Source organism: Perognathus longimembris, chromosome 9 (assembly GCF_023159225.1).
Source record: "Perognathus longimembris pacificus isolate PPM17 chromosome 9, ASM2315922v1, whole genome shotgun sequence".
Classification (NCBI taxonomy): domain Eukaryota; kingdom Metazoa; phylum Chordata; class Mammalia; order Rodentia; family Heteromyidae; genus Perognathus; species Perognathus longimembris.
In genome coordinates this window covers 40,329,326-40,347,326 of record NC_063169.1, presented here as the reverse complement: position 1 = coordinate 40,347,326, position 18,001 = coordinate 40,329,326, and the positions used below count along the sequence as shown (strand labels likewise).

General features: G+C 34.9%; 1 protein-coding gene across 3 annotated transcripts in view; it reads left to right on the top strand.

The window, feature by feature from the left end:
- Nucleotides 1-18,001, top strand: part of Cep85l (centrosomal protein 85 like) — a 133,464-nt gene that overhangs the window by 102,792 nt on the left and 12,671 nt on the right. For 2 of the 3 annotated variants that reach the window (XM_048353984.1, XM_048353982.1), the window contains 5 exons: nucleotides 3,308-3,490; nucleotides 5,024-5,176; nucleotides 6,915-7,069; nucleotides 11,138-11,255; nucleotides 11,744-11,794. In XM_048353984.1, the coding sequence (XP_048209941.1) occupies nucleotides 3,308-3,490; nucleotides 5,024-5,176; nucleotides 6,915-7,069; nucleotides 11,138-11,255; nucleotides 11,744-11,794 (660 nt within the window). The remainder of the gene's footprint in view (nucleotides 1-3,307; nucleotides 3,491-5,023; nucleotides 5,177-6,914; nucleotides 7,070-11,137; nucleotides 11,256-11,743; nucleotides 11,795-18,001) is intronic. The other variant, XM_048353983.1, reaches the window with a different exon arrangement.

The window sequence follows — 18,001 nt, the reverse complement described above, 5'->3', positions numbered from 1 at the left end:
TTTTTTAATTTAAATTTTATTGTAAAAGTGATATACAGAGGGATTATAATTATATAAGTCAGGTAATGAGTACATTTCTTTTTCAACAATGTCACTCCTCACTATTTCTCCCAGTTTTTCCTCTCCCAACCCCTTTTTCATTTCCAACATAGTGTGTAGTGAGTACCACTGCTGAATTGGTTCACCCTTTGTCCCACCATATCTGTGCTTCCCCTTCCCCTCCCAAATCAGATATACTCATGTACAAGACAAAGCATACAGAAATAAAAAAAGAGTGACATAGGCTGAAGGGGGAAAAATAACTGCAAAAAACACAATAAAAAAAAAACTTGTTTCCATTTCTTGGGAGTTCATTTCAATAAGCATCATTTTATCTGGTCATGGGCACATAGCTATTGTACCATTGTATTCTTCTCCTAAAAATATCCTCCTTTAGTCTCACTATGTGAATGTTTAGAGTGCTGTTTAATTTGTGTCCAAATGTAATTTCTTTGTCTTTTACTATCCATTGGGTTTACTTGTAGATTTCTAGAAACATTCTAGTTATTACAAAGGAAGGAAACCATGCAGTCTTTGTTTCTTTGTATCTGGCTCACTTTGCTTAATGTAATTGTTTCCAAGTCTTTCTATTTCCTTACCAATGAGGGCAATACCCTTCTTTGTGATGGAAACATAGGATTCCATTTTGTATCTATACCACATTTTCTTGATCCATTCATGCACTGAAGAGCATCTGGGTTTACTGAATATCTTAGCCATAGTAAACAATCCAGCTTATTTTTTCTTTGTGTTGTTTGAGGCTTTTTTTTTTTACTTGTATTCTTTGTGTGCATTAGTTTCCCTGCATTCCACGTGGTCAGTTTTTCAGGTTGTCCAGTGTGCCTCAACAGGTTCTGTTTTCTAGTTCAGTTCCTACAATATGGAAGTTTCGCTGTGTAGGCATGCTGGATGATTAAGTCATTGGTCATTGACAGTCAACTCAACCTCTCTACCTTCCTCAGTTAGTCTGTTTTATTTTAGCTCCTCTTGTTTTATTTCATATATATGTTACTAAGGAAAGATTTATCAGTCCTGCCTTTATTGTCAGTATACTTAAAAGTGCGACATTTATCTCCATTCTAAGTTTATCTTACAGGTCAGACTGGAGACTGCTTCCAGTGTTGTCGCACCATTCAATTTGTCTCCCTCTTTTTCTTCTTTTCCTTTTTTCCCTTTTCTCTCATCAAAACTTACTGAGTGGGCATGCACTAGGCTAATGACATGGAATTTAGAGTTTTACAAAAGAAAGCTCATGGTTTTCTTAAAGCATATTGTATTGTCTCATAATTTCTTAGAAATTTAAGTTGAACTCAACGTTGGGATTCTACAATGAGATTCTAACATAGATTTGTACTGTGCACTCCTTCCCATATAGCATGCTCCTAACAGAGATGGACGCTGTCAGCACGTGCTCTGCCTTTGCCTCTATTTAATGTCCTCCAGGACATCTTTTTTCCTATCTTTTATTCTTAGCAGCAGAATCCTCCTATTTTCAAAATATACCTCAAAAGGCACCACATAAAGGCTCAGCCAAGCTTTTTGATCTATCCTCCACATACTTTTTACTTAACATGGCCTTTAATTATCTAAGAGTTTCTCTTTTTGCCTCTAATTAAAACTTGAAAAGGCTACCACTAGAATCTGCCATTTAAAAAATATTCTGCACATGATTAATTTTATTTATTTATATAATTGCATGCTTATCTTTTGGGAAAGTATTAATTCTTGAAGGGCTAATTCAAGTTCATTTCTGTAGCATCTCCCCATAACTACTGTGATTTCACCCTTTTTGGCGGGTATTTTTCTATAACACTTCCATTAAATTAGTTGGCCCCTATTTTACTGGTTATTATTTTACCAGCCCCTAATACAGTGCCTAAAATAGTGTGTGTGTGCATACAGGTGCTTGCTAGCACTTTGTGCTCTTGTTTAGTTCTTTTGCTCATCTGGTATTCTTCCACTTGAACCATGCCTCCACTTCCAGCTTTTGGATGGTTAATTGGAGATAAGGTTCTTTTAGACTTGTCTACACAGGCTGGCTTTGAACCTTGGTTTTCAAATCTCAGCCTCCTATGTAGCCAAGATTACAAGCATGAGCCACCAATATCCAGCTAACATTGGATTTTAATAAATATTTCTTGACTAAAGTAGACAATTCTTTTTTTGCTTTATAATATTGTCATACATTTTGCTTTATCTAGAGATATGTGTTTTGTCTCCTCCTTTCCAGTTTTTAGTTTAACAGGGAGAAGGGGATAGAAGACAGTCTTCTCTTTGAAAAGAATTTCCATCAAAGCCTTTCTCATGGAAGCAACAATACATTTTCTATTCATTTAGCAATTATTTTTTGAAAACTTATTTTGTGCCAAACATTGTTTTAGGCAAGAAAAATCTGAGACCACTTTAAAATGGACAAAAATCTGATTTCATGAACTTCACTTTCTAGTTAGAGAAACAGTCTACTAATGCTTATTAAATTTAGTATTAGGAGGAAATTATCACATGAGAAGAAAATATTCATTAGTTTTAATTGATTCCCTCGATTTTTAATACGATGCATTTATATAATGTATTTATTTTTCTCTATGCATACTTTTAAACCAATAGTAGTTGCCAGTTAGGCTTCTGCTGTTTGTAAGAAATGAAATCTTGATCTCTGTTCCTCACAAAACACTTCGGAACAAGGCTTTATTATTTCTGTTTTATGAGTGAGAAAACCAAGGCTGAGTGATGGTAATTTCCTTTTGTCTAGGAAGCAGAAGAGCTGGATTTGCATAAGTTTATTCTTTTTGCATTACAGTTATGTTCTAATTTAATTTGCCCTAAAGAAACAAACTTTTTTTCTTTTTTTAAAATTTATTCTTTGTTGTCACAGTGATGTACAGAGGGGTTACAGTCTCATAAGTAAGGCAGTGCATGCATTTCTTATCCAACTTGTTACCTCTTCTTTCATTTTTACCCCTCCCACCCCCCCCAAGATCTAATTTCTTATTCATCAAATTGACAAACATCAAAAGTATGACCATATCTCCTGGTGAGGCTATAGGAAATCGGCATTTTCATAGATTGCTAGCAGAAATTAGCACAACTTCTTTGAGGAAAGCTTGAAAATGCCCATCAAAAATACACATTCCTTATCACCTTATTGATTTCTTACAGTTTTATTGAAATGCATTTCATATACTATAAACTCTACCTATTTAAGGTATATAGTTCTGTGTTTTTTAGGATATTTTTAAAAGTCTTAACCTCCTCTTTTTCCCCCCAACAGCCACAATATGAGAATACTTCACTCCAAACTCAGTTTTTAGAGCAGTCAGTGTCCCAGCCCCCACAAATGGAGCTTGAGCAAAAGCTTGCATCCTCGGAGAAAGAGGTTTTACAACTCAATGAGTTCCTCAAACAAAGGGTAAACCAATTTAGTGAAGAGAAGAAAAAACTGGAAGAAAAGGTAGGTATTCTTGATTAAAGCTATATTAGATAAAAAGCATTCCTTCCACATAGAATATTTGTTATTTGTCATTTATGCCAGGTGTCATACCAGGTGAGGCATTTATGTTGAAGTGATTCATTTTGTACCAACATTTGAGAAACCCTGTGCGGTCTGCAAAAACCCTAACTATTTTCTGTCGGATTAAAAGACGTCTGTATATTATACTGTCTTGTAATGAAACTTTCAGTAACCTACAGAAATAAGCCTTTTCCTTTTCATTTCATTATTGAGTCCATCAGTCCTCATTTCTTTATCTCATTAAAGATAAAAGACTGAAAAATAAAATACAGGAAATTACACACATATGTGCACACAGCACACCATTCATTTGTCCTTTTTGGCTTTGCTGTGTTTTCATAAACAGTAGGTATATTCATGTAGATGAAAATCTTTAAGTCAAAATGAATTGGATGAGATAAAGAAGGCTACTGTGTGCTAATGAAGAGAACAGTCCTTCATGAAGTGGTAACAGTTGCAAGCTTCTATGCACTGAGTGTGGATCCAGTAAGAAATGCTAGGAGACATGCAGGGACAGACAACTTGAGATACAATAAGAATGGTGTTTCAGATCACACTTCCATCATCCAGACCAAAAAACAATCTTAAGGACTATTCAAGGACTTTCAAGGACTATTTTAATAGACTTCTATAGAATATTCTGTCTGGCTTCTTCAGAATGTATGTTCCTCTCAGCAGACCAGAGAATTTTACCCAAATCAAATTATAGGCAACAAAGCAAGTCTTAACAAATTTAAAAAATTAAATGAATTCCTTCAATCTTAATGAAGAATATTTGAATAAACCATATATTGAATAAATATTTGAATAAATTCATCTTCTGTAGAGAAACTACAGAAACTGTACAAGTACACTGCATAATACTGTACAGAAACGGTACAAGACACTTTGATCATTGAGTCATTGAAGGAAATCAGCAATTAAAAATGCCTGGAATCATAGGAAAATGAAAATGTAATTCACCAGAACCTGTAGGCTACAGAAGAATCAGTTGTAAAAGGGAAGCTTATGAGTGCCTCCATGAAAAAAAAAAAGAAACCTCAATAATCTCAAGGTCTTAGAAAAATAATAAGCCAAACTTGAAGCTTATTGGTGCTAGTAATCAAGATCAGAGGAGAAATGAATGAAATGAGGACTTAAAGGAAAATAGAATCAATGTAGTTGATTCTTGGAAAAGATAACAAAATTGACAAACTCATAGCCAAACTAATCAAAAGAAAGAGAAGTCCCAAATTAATAATAGAAAAGGGGAGTTTACAGCTAGCAGCACTGAATCTCAGAGGCTCATTAGAGAATATTTTGAAGTCTCATACATTGGAAGATCGAGAAGAATTGGATAAATTTACAGACGCATGTGACATACTAAAATTAAGTTAAGAAGACATAAACAGCTTAAACAGACCCAAATGAAATTGGTTTTGTTATTTTTTTCATGATTCAAAACTAATGGAGATCCTTAATCTTTTTGTTTAGCTTAAAACAAGAGACAGATACATCAATAGCCTGAAAAAGAAATGTCAGAAGGAAGCTGAACAAAACAAAGAAAAGCAGAGAAGAATTGAGACCTTGGAAAAGTACCTGGCTGATCTTCCAACTCTAGATGATGTGCAGCGTCAGAGCCTACAGGTAACATAATGCCCATCTCCTGAAGAACATGTTTTAAAGTTAATTCTTTAGTAATTTGACTAATTATATATTAAGTGGTTTATAATTACTATATTTTGGGGATTTAACTTTGATCAGAAACTCTGTTTTCATGTAAGAACAAATTTCTCTTGGTGCCACTATAGAGTTACCTTCTTAATCTAATAGCTGTTAATGTTCTTCTTTAAAAGGTAGTTTCTAAACCAATCTGATAACCCTATCCCATGCACACTTATCACATGGGGTTTTTTCCCATATTATCTGAGATTCACGGGCCTTTTCAAGACCTTTTGTTGACCATCTTTTTAGATATTTGATTTATTTTGTATTCTTCATAACCATCCCACAGTTTTTGTGACTGCTGTTCACCCCTCTGACTCTTTGAAGAGAAACATTGATGTGATGGGGCAGGAAATTTTTTGTTAATAGGAGCAAGCTCTGTGTATTGAAGGATGCACATTATTTGTAATCCTTCTTGCCTGTGTTTACTAAGGACTAATAGTACTATTTCCCTCTCCTAAACCAAAAGTGTCAACAGACGTTTCCAACTCAAGTTGAGAATCATTGGTCTAATTCATGGACTGTCAGTATGTATGTCTTAAGATCTAAATAATAGCATTCTTAGTTCATCTCTTAAATTAATTTCTAAGTTGTAAGATCAAGAAGTTAAAGTCAGGAAGAAACTTAGAGACCACAGGAAGTTTCATGAGCAGTAACGGAGAATGATGTAGATTTAAAAACCATGGATCATATATCACCATATGCACAATAAAATAGAAATATCAAGAGCCCTAAATAGATGTCATCCACTTTGTTTATAATATCATTATTCATACAAGTAGAAAGATGGAGCCAAGACAAGTATCTGATGGTAGATGAGTAGATAAGCAAAAGATGAGTGTAATGCATAGAGTAGAATATTATTCAACCTTAAAAAGAAATGAAATTTTAGCACATGCTACAACATATATATTAACTTGGAAAATATTGAGTGAAATACTGCCATTCACAAAAAGACAAATACCGTATGATTCTACTTATGAGGTTCAAAATGTTCAAATTAGAGCAAGACAGACAGTAGGAAGGTTGTTGCTAGGGGAAGTTGTTTAATAGGTATAGTATTTATTTAGTTATACAAGATGAGTTCTGGTCATTTAACAACAATGTGGATATTTAACACTAGTGAATTATACAAACAAAAATAATTGTCATGATAATTATTATTTATTTTTTGGCTGTACAGAACTATCAATTCAGGGCCTTGTGCTTGTTCCAGCTTACTTATTATTCAGCTAGTACTCTACTTCTTGAGCTATGCCTCTAACCCCTGCTTTTTGCTGGTCTTTCATGGAATTGTCTAACCAGGCTATCTTCACAATTCAGTCCTCCAGGCCTCTGCCTCCCTAAGTGTCTAGGATTACAGGTACCTGGCTAGGGTGATCAGTTTTATGGTATGCATTTTGCCACAATTAAAGATAAAAATTTTCAAAATACAAGCATAACTTTAATCTTTCTCTGTCCTCTAGAAAATTTTTACTCCATTTTCTTCCTTATCTTCTAACTCTTCTTTCACACAAGAAGTAACCTTGTTAACTACTCTAGATAAAATGAAGATAATATGATTTTAGCAGTCAGTCCGCTAACCCTTGAAAGTAGCAGTTTTTAAGTAGGAAAATTTAACATTACATGTGTTGTGAATGTAAAAAAATGTTCTTTTTAGCTACAGATTCTAGAAGAAAAAAACAAGAATTTACAAGAGACTTTGACAGATACAGAAAAAAAACTTGAAGAACTTAAAAAACAGTGTCAGGACAAAGAAGCACAGCTAATATGCCAGAAAAAGAAAGAAAAGGAGCTAGTAACCTCTGTTCAAAGGTAATAAGACTTTCCTAATTCTTTTACATTTTTACTTATATATTTCATCAAGTATTTTACTTAAGACACTCATTTACTATTATTACTTTATTTTCCTCGAAAATGTCTCATATGATTTCAGTGTAATTTAACATTTTGAAGCCACAGTAACAGTTTGCCAAAAGTTTTAGATGAAAATAGTAAACAAATTGAATAAACAAGACAATTGAAGACGTATATATGTATATATATATATTTTTGTTGTTGTTGTTGTTGTTAGTTGTTGGATTCGGTTGGCCAGAATTTTTTTTTTTTTTTTTTTTTTTGGCCAGTCCTGGGGCTTGGACTCAGGGCCTGAGCACTGTCCCTGGCTTCTTCCCGCTCAAGGCTAGCACTCCGCCACTTGAGCCACAGCGCTGCTTCTGGCCGTTTTCTGTATATGTGGTGCTGGGGAATCGAACCTAGGGCCTCGTGTATCCGAGGCAGGCACTCTTGCCACTAGGCTATATCCCCAGCCCTGGTTGGCCAGAATTTTATTCAGAAGACTTGCATCGATGTTCATCAAAGAGATAGATCTATAGTTCTCTTTCTTTGATGTGTCCCTATCTGGTTTGGGGATGAGTATAATGCTGACTTCATAGAATGAGTTTGATAGACGATCCTTCCCTTTCTATGTCATTAAAGAGTTTGTGAAACATTGGTTAGTTCTCTTTGAAGGCCTTATAGAATTTGGCTGTAAATCTACCAGGTCCTGGGCTCTTCTTGGATTGAAAGTCTTTTATTGCTCTTTCAGTTTCATTACTTGTTATAGGTCTATTTAATTGGTTCATACCATTCTTGGCTCAGTTTAGGCATATTGCTTGTCTCTAAAAAACGCATTCATTTCTGCCAGATTCTCTAATTTACTGGTGTGCAGGTTTGCAAAATATTTCCTTATGATATTCTGAATTTTACTTGTTTCTGATGCAATATTCCCTTTTTGAGCTCTAATTTTATTTGGATGATTTCTTCTCTTAATTAGATTTACTAAAGGTCTGTAAATTTTTTAAAAGCTTTTCAAGAACCAGCTTTTGGTTTTGTTGATTCATTGTATTTTTTTCAGTCTCTAATTCATTTTTTTTCTGATCTAATTTTTATTGTTTCTGTCTACTGGTTTTGAGTTTGGCTTGTTTCTGTTTTTTTTTTCTAGGAGTTTGAGTTGCATCATTAGAGGATTGGGTTGAGATTTTTCTAAGTTATTCATGTAGGCACTCACAGCTATAAACTTTCCTCTGAATACTGCCATTGCTATGTCCCAGCTGGTATTTTGTGTGTTTGTTTATATTGAATTCTACAAACGTTTGAATTCCCCTTCTTAACTCTTCTATGATCCATCGATCACTCAGGATTGAATTGTTCACTTTCCATGAGTTTGAGTATTAAATATCTGTAATGGCTTTTGCTGTTGAGCTCTAATTTCATTCTGTTGTTATCTGACAGGATACAGGGAGAAATATTTTCTTGAATTTGCAGAGATTTGCTTTGTGACCTAGGACATGGTCTGTTTTGAAGAATTCATGGGTTGCTAAGAACGACATAAATTTTGACACTGCTAGAAGAAAGATTCTATAATTGTCTGTTAGGTCTAGATGGGCAGTGTAATTATTGAGCTCTGAGGTTTCTTTACTGAGTTTTTGCTGGATGATCTATCGAAAGGTGCTGATAATATGTTGGGGTTATTAATGATCAATATGTTTGGATCTATGTGTGTTTTAGGTCAAGTAGTATTCATTTATGATCATGTTGAGAGCAGTAGTGTCAGGTGCATAGATATTGAGAAATGTTATGTTCTCTTGATGGAAAATTGTTTTTATTAATATGTTATGTTCTCCTTTGTCTCCTTTTAATTTGAAGTCTGTTTTATCTGAATTTAGCATTACTACCCCATTCTGTTGATGATGGTCATTTGCTTGACTTTGTTGTAGCCTTTTATCTTATGTAGATCTTTGTTTTTGTCAGTTAAATGTCTCTTTAGGCAGAAAATGGGTGGGTCTTGTCTTTTGATCCATCCAGCCACACTGTTTTTTGATTGGAGAATTGAGCCCATTCGTATTGTTAGAACTGAGAGTTAAGTGGTAGCTCCTATCATGGTACTCTACTTTTTAGGAATTGTGTCTCTTCTGTTCTTACTGTATCTATCTGCTTATCTAGTAGAGTCTGTTTTCCCTGTTTTGTATTTCTGTTGGTTTTCTGTACATAGGACATCTTTGAGTATCTTGTGTAGTAGTGCTGATTTGGTGGTAACAAACTGTTTTAGTTGTTATCATGGAATGTTTTTATTTGCCCTTTAGTTATGAATAAAGGTTTGGGTGGATACAGTATTGGTGTGTGTGTGTGTGTGTGTGTGTGTGTGTGTGTGATCATTGTTTGGTATATAGATCATGCCAAACCCTCCTTGCTTTGGGGGTTTCAGCAGAGAAATCTGCAGTTATTGTTTTTTCTTTTTTTTGTATCACATATTCACAGTACTTTTGAGACATAAATAAATATTGTATTGTTTTAATTTTACATAAGTGTAACTGAAACACATATTAGTTAGAGAGCATGTCTGGATTCCCACAACTGATTAGTGACAACTTTAAAGTGTGAAAGCATACCACTTGTTTCCCTTGAAAATGATGTGGATCTTCAATTGCTTTCCAAATTCATGGACATAATAATAAAATAATAACTAATATGTAAAACAGAGCAGTAATCCTTTGAATTTGGGCTAAAATTATATTTGAGATAGAACATTTTTGTACCCAGATCTCCAATGGTTTCTACAGTCCCAGATATTGCATTTTATTTTTGAATACATAGTAATTAAATAAGTTCATAGAGCTTTCAAGTGCAAAAGTAACAATTTGCTACTGTTGGGTTACCTCAAACTCGTGGCAAAGAATCATTCAAACTTGAACCACAAAATCATGATATATGGGGCTGGGGATATAGCCTAGTGGCAAGAGTGCCTGCCTCGGATACACGAGGCCCTAGGTTCGATTCCCCAGCACCACATATACAGAAAACGGCCAGAAGCGGCGCTGTGGCTCAAGTGGCGGAGTGCTACAGCCTTGAGCGGGAAGAAGCCAGGGACAGTGCTCAGGCCCTGAGTCCAAGGCCCAGGACTGGCCAAAAAAAAAATCATGATATATGTTTCCTAATAATGAGAAAGCCTTTCCAGAATGAAAATTACACATCCATCCATGGCACCCATCCATGCATTTCAATGTAGATAGAGTTGTCTACTAGATGTCATGGAACCATCTTGTTTTCACCTAACACATGAAGCAAGTACTGTCATGTGTTGCCTTTCAGTCCTCAGAATGATCCGTTGTCCAGACTGTGTGATTTTTTTTCCAAATTTTTATTATCAAACTGATGTACAGAGAGGTTACAGTTTCATACGTTAGGCATTGGATACATTTCTTGTACTGTTTGTTACCTCGTCCCTCATTCCCCCCTCCCTCCTCCCCCTTTCCCTTTCCCCCCATGAATACCAAAATCGAGAGACACAGGGTAAAAAAAGACAAACAACTACAAAAGCAATACTTGCAAAACTGTTTGGTGTAAGTGAGTTATTGTTTTTTCTTTACAGGCAATCAGTCTTTTCTCTCTGACAGCTTTAAGTATCCTCTTCTTGTTTTTCTACTGAACCAGCTTGAATCACAATGCGGCAGTGGGAGACTATTTTCTGGTCTAGTCTTTTAGGTGTTCTAAAAGCCTTTTGTACCTGAATGAGCTTTTTTTTTTTTTGAATGTTTGGGAAATTTTTTACTATAATAGTTAAATATAGTTCCCATATCCTTAGTTGTCTGCTCTTCTCTTTACCCAATACCTGTCAGCCGCAAATTAGGTCTTCTGCTTGAGTCCTAAAGTTCTTGTAATCCATGGTTCCAGATTGTCACACATTAAAGCAATTCTGGGTTATTATTTGCATTTCTGAAAAGAGGATCAACCTGTAATTATGGGCCTTTCTTCCTTATTTAAAATACATAGTTTTTACGTAAATCTTGATTGTCAGTAAAATAAAGCTTATTTCATCATGTTTTTTGTTTCTAAAACTAACAGTTTACAACAAAAAGTAGAAAAATGCCTTGAGGATGGAATCCGTCTTCCCATGTTAGATGCAAAGCAGCTTCAGAATGAAAATGATAATCTCAGAGAACAAAATGAGACTGCTAGTAAGGTTAGTAAGTACCTTGAAAATAAGCATGAACTCTTTATTGTGGGGATACATGCATACACTTTTCTATTAGTAATTGCTATTCAGCAATTAAGAAAATGTGATTTAAATTTAAACAAAAATTAAAAGATATCTTTTTCTTTCCAAAATTATTCATTCTATCTCAGTATTTTTTATAAATTGAGTTTTATTACACACTGCAGGAAGTTTTACATATGTGATCCAAATCTTGTTATTTAAAGAATGTTTACTATGGACACTTTTGTAATGTATAGCAGACCTTTTGTAAATATATTTTTAATTATGATGTTTTTAGCTTTAAACTATTGATACTTTTTATTTTTTTGTGAAGGTACTGGGGTTCAACTCAGGGTTGAACTCATGCTTGGTAGGCAGGCCCTCTACTGTTAAACTTGTGAAATATTGGTACTTCTAAATAGCAATAAAAAAAAAACAAGTTGATTTTGCTAACTTTATTTTCTTTGTTTTAGATAATCGATAACCAACAAGATGAAATGAACAGAATGAGTTTAGAAATTCAGGTGAGTTATATTTTTACACTAAATTTAGTTATTTGATTATTTATTGATACTGCTTACATAATAGTTAAATACGGTTATATATTTTATGTGGAAGTAATATTAATGGCACTTGAGTTAAATTTATAAGTGTTTTAATATTAATCTTTTAATTGTTTCAAAGAAAATTCTATTGAGTAAATCAGCTTTTCAAAAAATGTAAAGGTTTTCTATTCCTTGCTTATCCTTCTATTTTATCTTCATTAAGAATACATTTGGGAGGGCTGGGGATATAGTCTAGTGGCAAGAGTGCCTGCCTCGGATACACGAGGCCCTAGGTTCGATTCCCCAGCACCACATATACAGAAAACGGCCAGAAGCGGCGCTGTGGCTCGAGTGGCGGAGTGCTAGCCTTGAGCGGGAAGAAGCCAGGGACAGTGCTCAGGCCCGGAGTCCAAGGCCCAGGACTGGCCCCCCCCCAAAAAAAAAAAGAATACATTTGGGGCTGGGGATATGGCCTAGTGGCAAGAGTGCTTGCCTCATATACATGAGGCCCTGGGTTCAATTCCCCAGCACCACATATACAGAAAATGGCCAGAAGTGGCGCTGTGGCTCAAGTGGCAGAGTGCGAGCCTTGAGCAAAAAGAAGCCAAGGACAGTGCTCAGGCCCTGAGTTCAAGCCCCAGGACTGGCCAAAAAAAAAAATACATTTGATTTGGTCACCAGTGATCAAAAGATTACTTGTTTTCAGTCTACTTGTTATTTGATCTTTGTCATTTTCATCTGAAAACACTTTCACAGCTCACTTTTTTTTGTCTTTATATTATTTGTCTCCAGTCTTTTTCACCATTCTATTGTGATCGGCATTTGCCTATCAGCATTTGCCTGTCCTTTCTACTGTTATTCCATTTTGGAATGTTTAGCATTTTTCATTGCTTTATGTCCTTGTAAACTACTTAGAAGAACAAATTTGTTTGAAGAACTTTTAAACGGTTTGGATTTCATTGATTTGAGTATGAACAACTTATTGTAGCAGTTAAAATAGTTATTCCAAAGGTTAAAATTTAACCTCTAAAGCAATAAGACATTGTTTTTGTATGCAAAATGCTATAGTTAAAATATTCTATAGTTGACTACCTCAAACCAGAACCAATTAGATACTTATAATTCACAAGCAAGTTCAGTTCGTAGCTTGGGAATTGGGAGAAATTCATCTTCTACTAGGAATACTATATTTATTGCTGAACACAAAAGATAAGAACTTCATATAAAAGTATGAATTCCTATAAAAACGAATTTATTCACCTCAAGATGATGATGTTAACTGGCTAGAATACCTCATACCCATTTATCTTTCAGAATGTGTGTGTATATATATGTGTATGTGTGTGTAACTAGTACAGCTAAACTTTAGTTTGCTTTCTGCTGTGCAGTAAAAAAAGACATCTGATAAGAAAACATTTTTTGTCATTTTCATGTGATTTCCTCATGGGGGTCTACCTTCCTTCCTGTTTGATTCTCAGAAGCATAGTTTACCCTCTTTCATAAGCCTGTTTCTGTCTAGCTGTTACCATATTTGTACTTTCAAGCAAGGGAGTAAAAGTTTCCATTATGTTTATCTGTTTTGTGGAATATTAAGTATTTTGTCATTGTAAGAGCTTATACTTTGAAATGGCCTGTCTGAGTTGACAGCTATCAGTGAGTGATGTAGATACTACAGAAGAATGATACCTTAGAGGTCATTAAGATGATTTACTCTTACAGACATGATTGGAACTGCTAGTCTTAAGGCTATTGACAATCAGTTCTGTTAATAACATCAAGAGAAGCTATTTCCACATTCTCATGAGATTCTGTTTAATTTCTAGCATATCTCTCATAAAACCGTTAGGGTTTCTCAGTAGGAATAGAGGCAAAATGGATTATAATACAATAAAATGACTTACAAATAGAATATAAAATTTTAAGCTGAATAAATATCAATTACTTTAACACTTTCTTGTTATTACTGTGTGATTTACCTTCTATTTTGTTATTTTCATTTTGTGGTCTGTCAAAAATGAAGTTTCTTGTTTACATAAAACTTGATTTTAAAAACATTTAACTAGTACTCAGTTTTCATTGAATGAAAAACTAAAAGTACTCATCCAAAATTTTAAAAACATATCTGCCAAATAATGCTTTCTATCAAATAAAAAAGGAGCTTTAAAAGAAAACATGATCTTCCCCAGTCGTTGTGATTACAAGGAGACTCTTGCTGTTCATGTTATGTGTCTGCTGTCCACACATAGTACTTTGCATAATTAAAATAGGCTAAATTTATGAAAAGTGAGTTTAGATTTTGCAAAACAATTTCCCTATCTCTGGTCTGGGACACTGCAACCTTGAATTATGAAAGGGTATTTCTGAGCCTGTTTGTGACATAAGTGGTCACAAAATTCATATGGTTGTTCAGATTGTTCAGAGTACATTTTAGAGTCAAATATGATGATTCCATTGCTGTCAAGAAATGTATTACTTGACAAAAGGAGCATTCTTCATAACCCCGAAATATTACACAAAGACTACTTGTATTTTGCTATAGTAATCCATTTCTTTCTCTTCCAATAAATTTTAGACTAATTTTAAAATAATTCTACTTTAAAATATTTTAATGTAAAGATGATGTACAGAGAGGTTACAGTTACATAAGGTAATGAGTACATTTCTTGGTGAGCAGTTTTAACCCCTCCCTCATTTTCTCCCACTCCCCCCACCCCTGACTCTTCTCCCCACCAAGGTGTAAGGTTCATTTCCAACATAGTGTCTTGTGAGGATTGCTGTTGCATTGGTTCATACTTTGTCCTTTGTCTTCTCACCATTTTGTTATTCGCTTTCCCTTCCCCAAATAAGATAAATGTATATACAAAACACCAAAATCAAAACAGTGACAGTGGGATAAACCAATGGGGAAAAAATGAAAGAAAAAAGATGTCACACAGTACATTAAAAAATAAAAGCTTCTTGTTTCCATATCTTCAAACTCATTTTGATTAGCATCATTTTATTTGGTCTTATATACATAGATACTGAGCTATTGTTCCTCTGTTAAGACTATCTTAGACATATACTAATTATTACCAGTGAGGGAAACAAGAGCCTACATATGTTTGGGTCTGGCTTTCTTCACTTAATATGATTTTTTCTAAGTCTTTCCATTTCCTTACAAATAGGGAGATGCCATTTTTCTGATGGAAGCAGAGAATTCAATTCATTGTGTATATATACTACATTTTCTTGATCTATTCATCTACTGAAGGGCATCTGGGTTGATACCATATCTTAACTATAGTAAATAATGCTGCAATGAACATAGTTGTGCTGGTAGCTTTGGTGTGAGTAGTTTCTGTGTGCATGTGTGTGTGCTGGTCCTGGGGCTTGAACTAGGACCTGGGTACTGTCCTTAACCTTTTTTGGCTCAAGACTAGCACTCTTGCCGCCTGAGCCACAGCTCCTGCTCCATCTTTTTGATGGTTAATTAGAGATAAGAGCCTCATGGACTTTCTTACCCAGGCTAGTTTCAAACCATAATCATCAGATCCCAGTCTCCTAAGTAAGGTTCTAGGTGTGAACCACCAACACTCAGCTGATCTTAATTTTTAACATCATTTTTCTGTCTTGATAAATACATGAAATAGGAAAAGAACTTCTGAAATTGAAATAGTTTTCGTTTACCTACAAGCTGAAAAATAAAAAGCTTTTATGACAAGGTAACAAAAGCAATACACTACATTGGTGAAACATAAAAATGTCTCTGGCACTATCATTTATATACATACCTGAAGTTCTTATTCTACCTTCTGGCACTTTCAGTTCTTGATTGAAAACCTAAATAAGGCATCATTTCTTTTTTTTTTTTTTTTTTTTTTGCCAGTCCTGGGCCTTGGACTCAGGGCCTGAGCACTGTCCCTGGCTTCTTTTTGCTCAAGGCTAGCACTCTACCACTTGAGCCACAGTGCCACTTCTGGTCATTTTCTGTATATGTGGTGCTGGGGAATCGAACCCAGGTCTTCATGTATATGAGGCAAGCGCTCTTGCCACTAGGCTATATCCCCAGTCCCATAAGGCATCATTTCTTTCGGAGAAAAGGCTTTGGATAGTCATAATATTTGGAAACAGAAAAATCAACCAGGGCCACAATATTCAGTGGTGCCAAAACCTTGATAAAGCCTACATGCCATGTGAGGTGCTCAGTAGTGGGAGAATGGAGCCCCCACTTCTTGGCTACATTGGCTGAAACAGCCTCAGCTGCAGGTAACCAGAGGTGGAATGGATACATGTTTTTGGGGTGTTTTTTTTTTTGCCAGTCCTGGGCCTTGGACTCAGGGTCTGAGCACTGTCTCTGGCTTCTTTTTGCTCAAGGCTAGCACTCTTGAGCCGCAGCGCCACTTCTGGCCATTTTCTGTATATGTGGTTCTGGGGAATGGAACCCAGGGCTTCATGTATAGGAGGCAAGCGCTCTTGCCAGTAGGCCATATCTCCAGCCCGAATGGATAAATGTTGTTGGGAAGATAACCACCACTTGAAAGCTATGGGGAAGAGTGTGTTGTTGACTATACCAGTCTGTAGTTGAGCTGTGAGAAGATAACTATAAATATGGGATGGGGTTTTGTTTCCTATTCCACAGCCTCTTGCTTTTTGCTTTCTACTGAGTTTTGGTAGATTTTCTTGAATACATGTTTCTTCATTTACTTTATGCTCTTAGGATGGATTTCTAGAAACTTTAATGTTCTGTAATGCTCACCAATTTCTTTGGGGAGCAGGCCTGCAAAACTTCTCATGTCAAACATACTAAAAAAAGAACTCTCAGGCAGATTGTCTTTAAAGTTACATCCAATTGCAATATGATAGTTAACATGAAATCAGAGTTCTATGATGATTTTGAATCCTGTGTACAGAAAGCTAAAATAAAGACTATTTTCTGGTGTTGGTACATTCCTTATTTCTTTTATATCTTAGAAGATATTTGTGAGCCACTTTTTATATCATTCCAGAAGAATGAGGAAATTAGAGTTACTCACATGTGAGTCCAAGTGAAAAGTAGGAGCCTCTGATGTACAGTGTTAAGGTGTTACTGAAGGAATGGTGATGATACTACATTTTATAGAAACTGCTTTCCAACTGATATTTGCGGTCTCTCACTATCAACAATAATATTACAATGTAACATTTTTATAGAGAGTAGAGCAAAGGTTTTGAGAGGTACTTAAGAGACCTCAAAATCCTTTGTAAAATAGCATCTATTATTTTATTTTGTTTAAGAAATATTTTAAATTTTTTACAGCACTGGAGTTTAACAAGATCATGTACTTGATAGACAGGTACTACCACAATTCCTCTAGCCCTTTTTGCTCTGTTTTTTACATAGGGTTCTACTTTTGCCCAGGTCTGCTTTGACCTCTTATGGCATGTATAATGCCACTGTAGCTGTGATAACACGCAGCCTGATTTTATTTTTATATTGATGAGGTCTTGGTAATTTTTTTTCTAATGCTGGCCTGAAGCCACAAGTCCAATGTCACCCTTCCAGGTAGCAAAGATGACAGGTATAAGGCACCACACTCAGCACATTATTCATTCATTATGGAACAAATAAAAAATTGTAATGGCCATCAAAATTTTTCTTGGTTATTTACATAGTAAAATAACTAGTAATTTGGTATTATAGATTTACATGTCAAATATGTTATAATTTGATAAATGCTAATGATATTTCAAAGCTCATGAAAATTTTAGGTAAGGTACCAAAAAGGAACTACTTACAGAAACCTCCTTCTGTAGTTAGAGTAAGATTATTTTTTTTATAGGAAGAGTATTGCATATTGACTTAACTGTGCTTCATTTTGGAAAACTAATCAGATTTTATTCCATTTTATCTTAATTTGAATCTGATAAGACCATGAGAAGGTTAGTCAAAATTTATTTTTTCCTTAACCTTTAAGCATATGTTTTTTTTCCTCTTACTATTTTGATAATAAGTAATTAGTTTTTTAGGTGAAATGTTACAACCAGAGAGCATTAGCATTCTTACTCTAGTATCATAGCGATTTTTACAGAATCAACACATTTTAGGGAAACATATCTGTGAGCTCTTTCCTTTATTAAGATACTTCTCAATAAGTACCCTTAAGCCCCAAACCTAAGATGTTAATAAGCTTGGTGGTATTTCTGAAGTCCAGTTTTCTTTTGGAC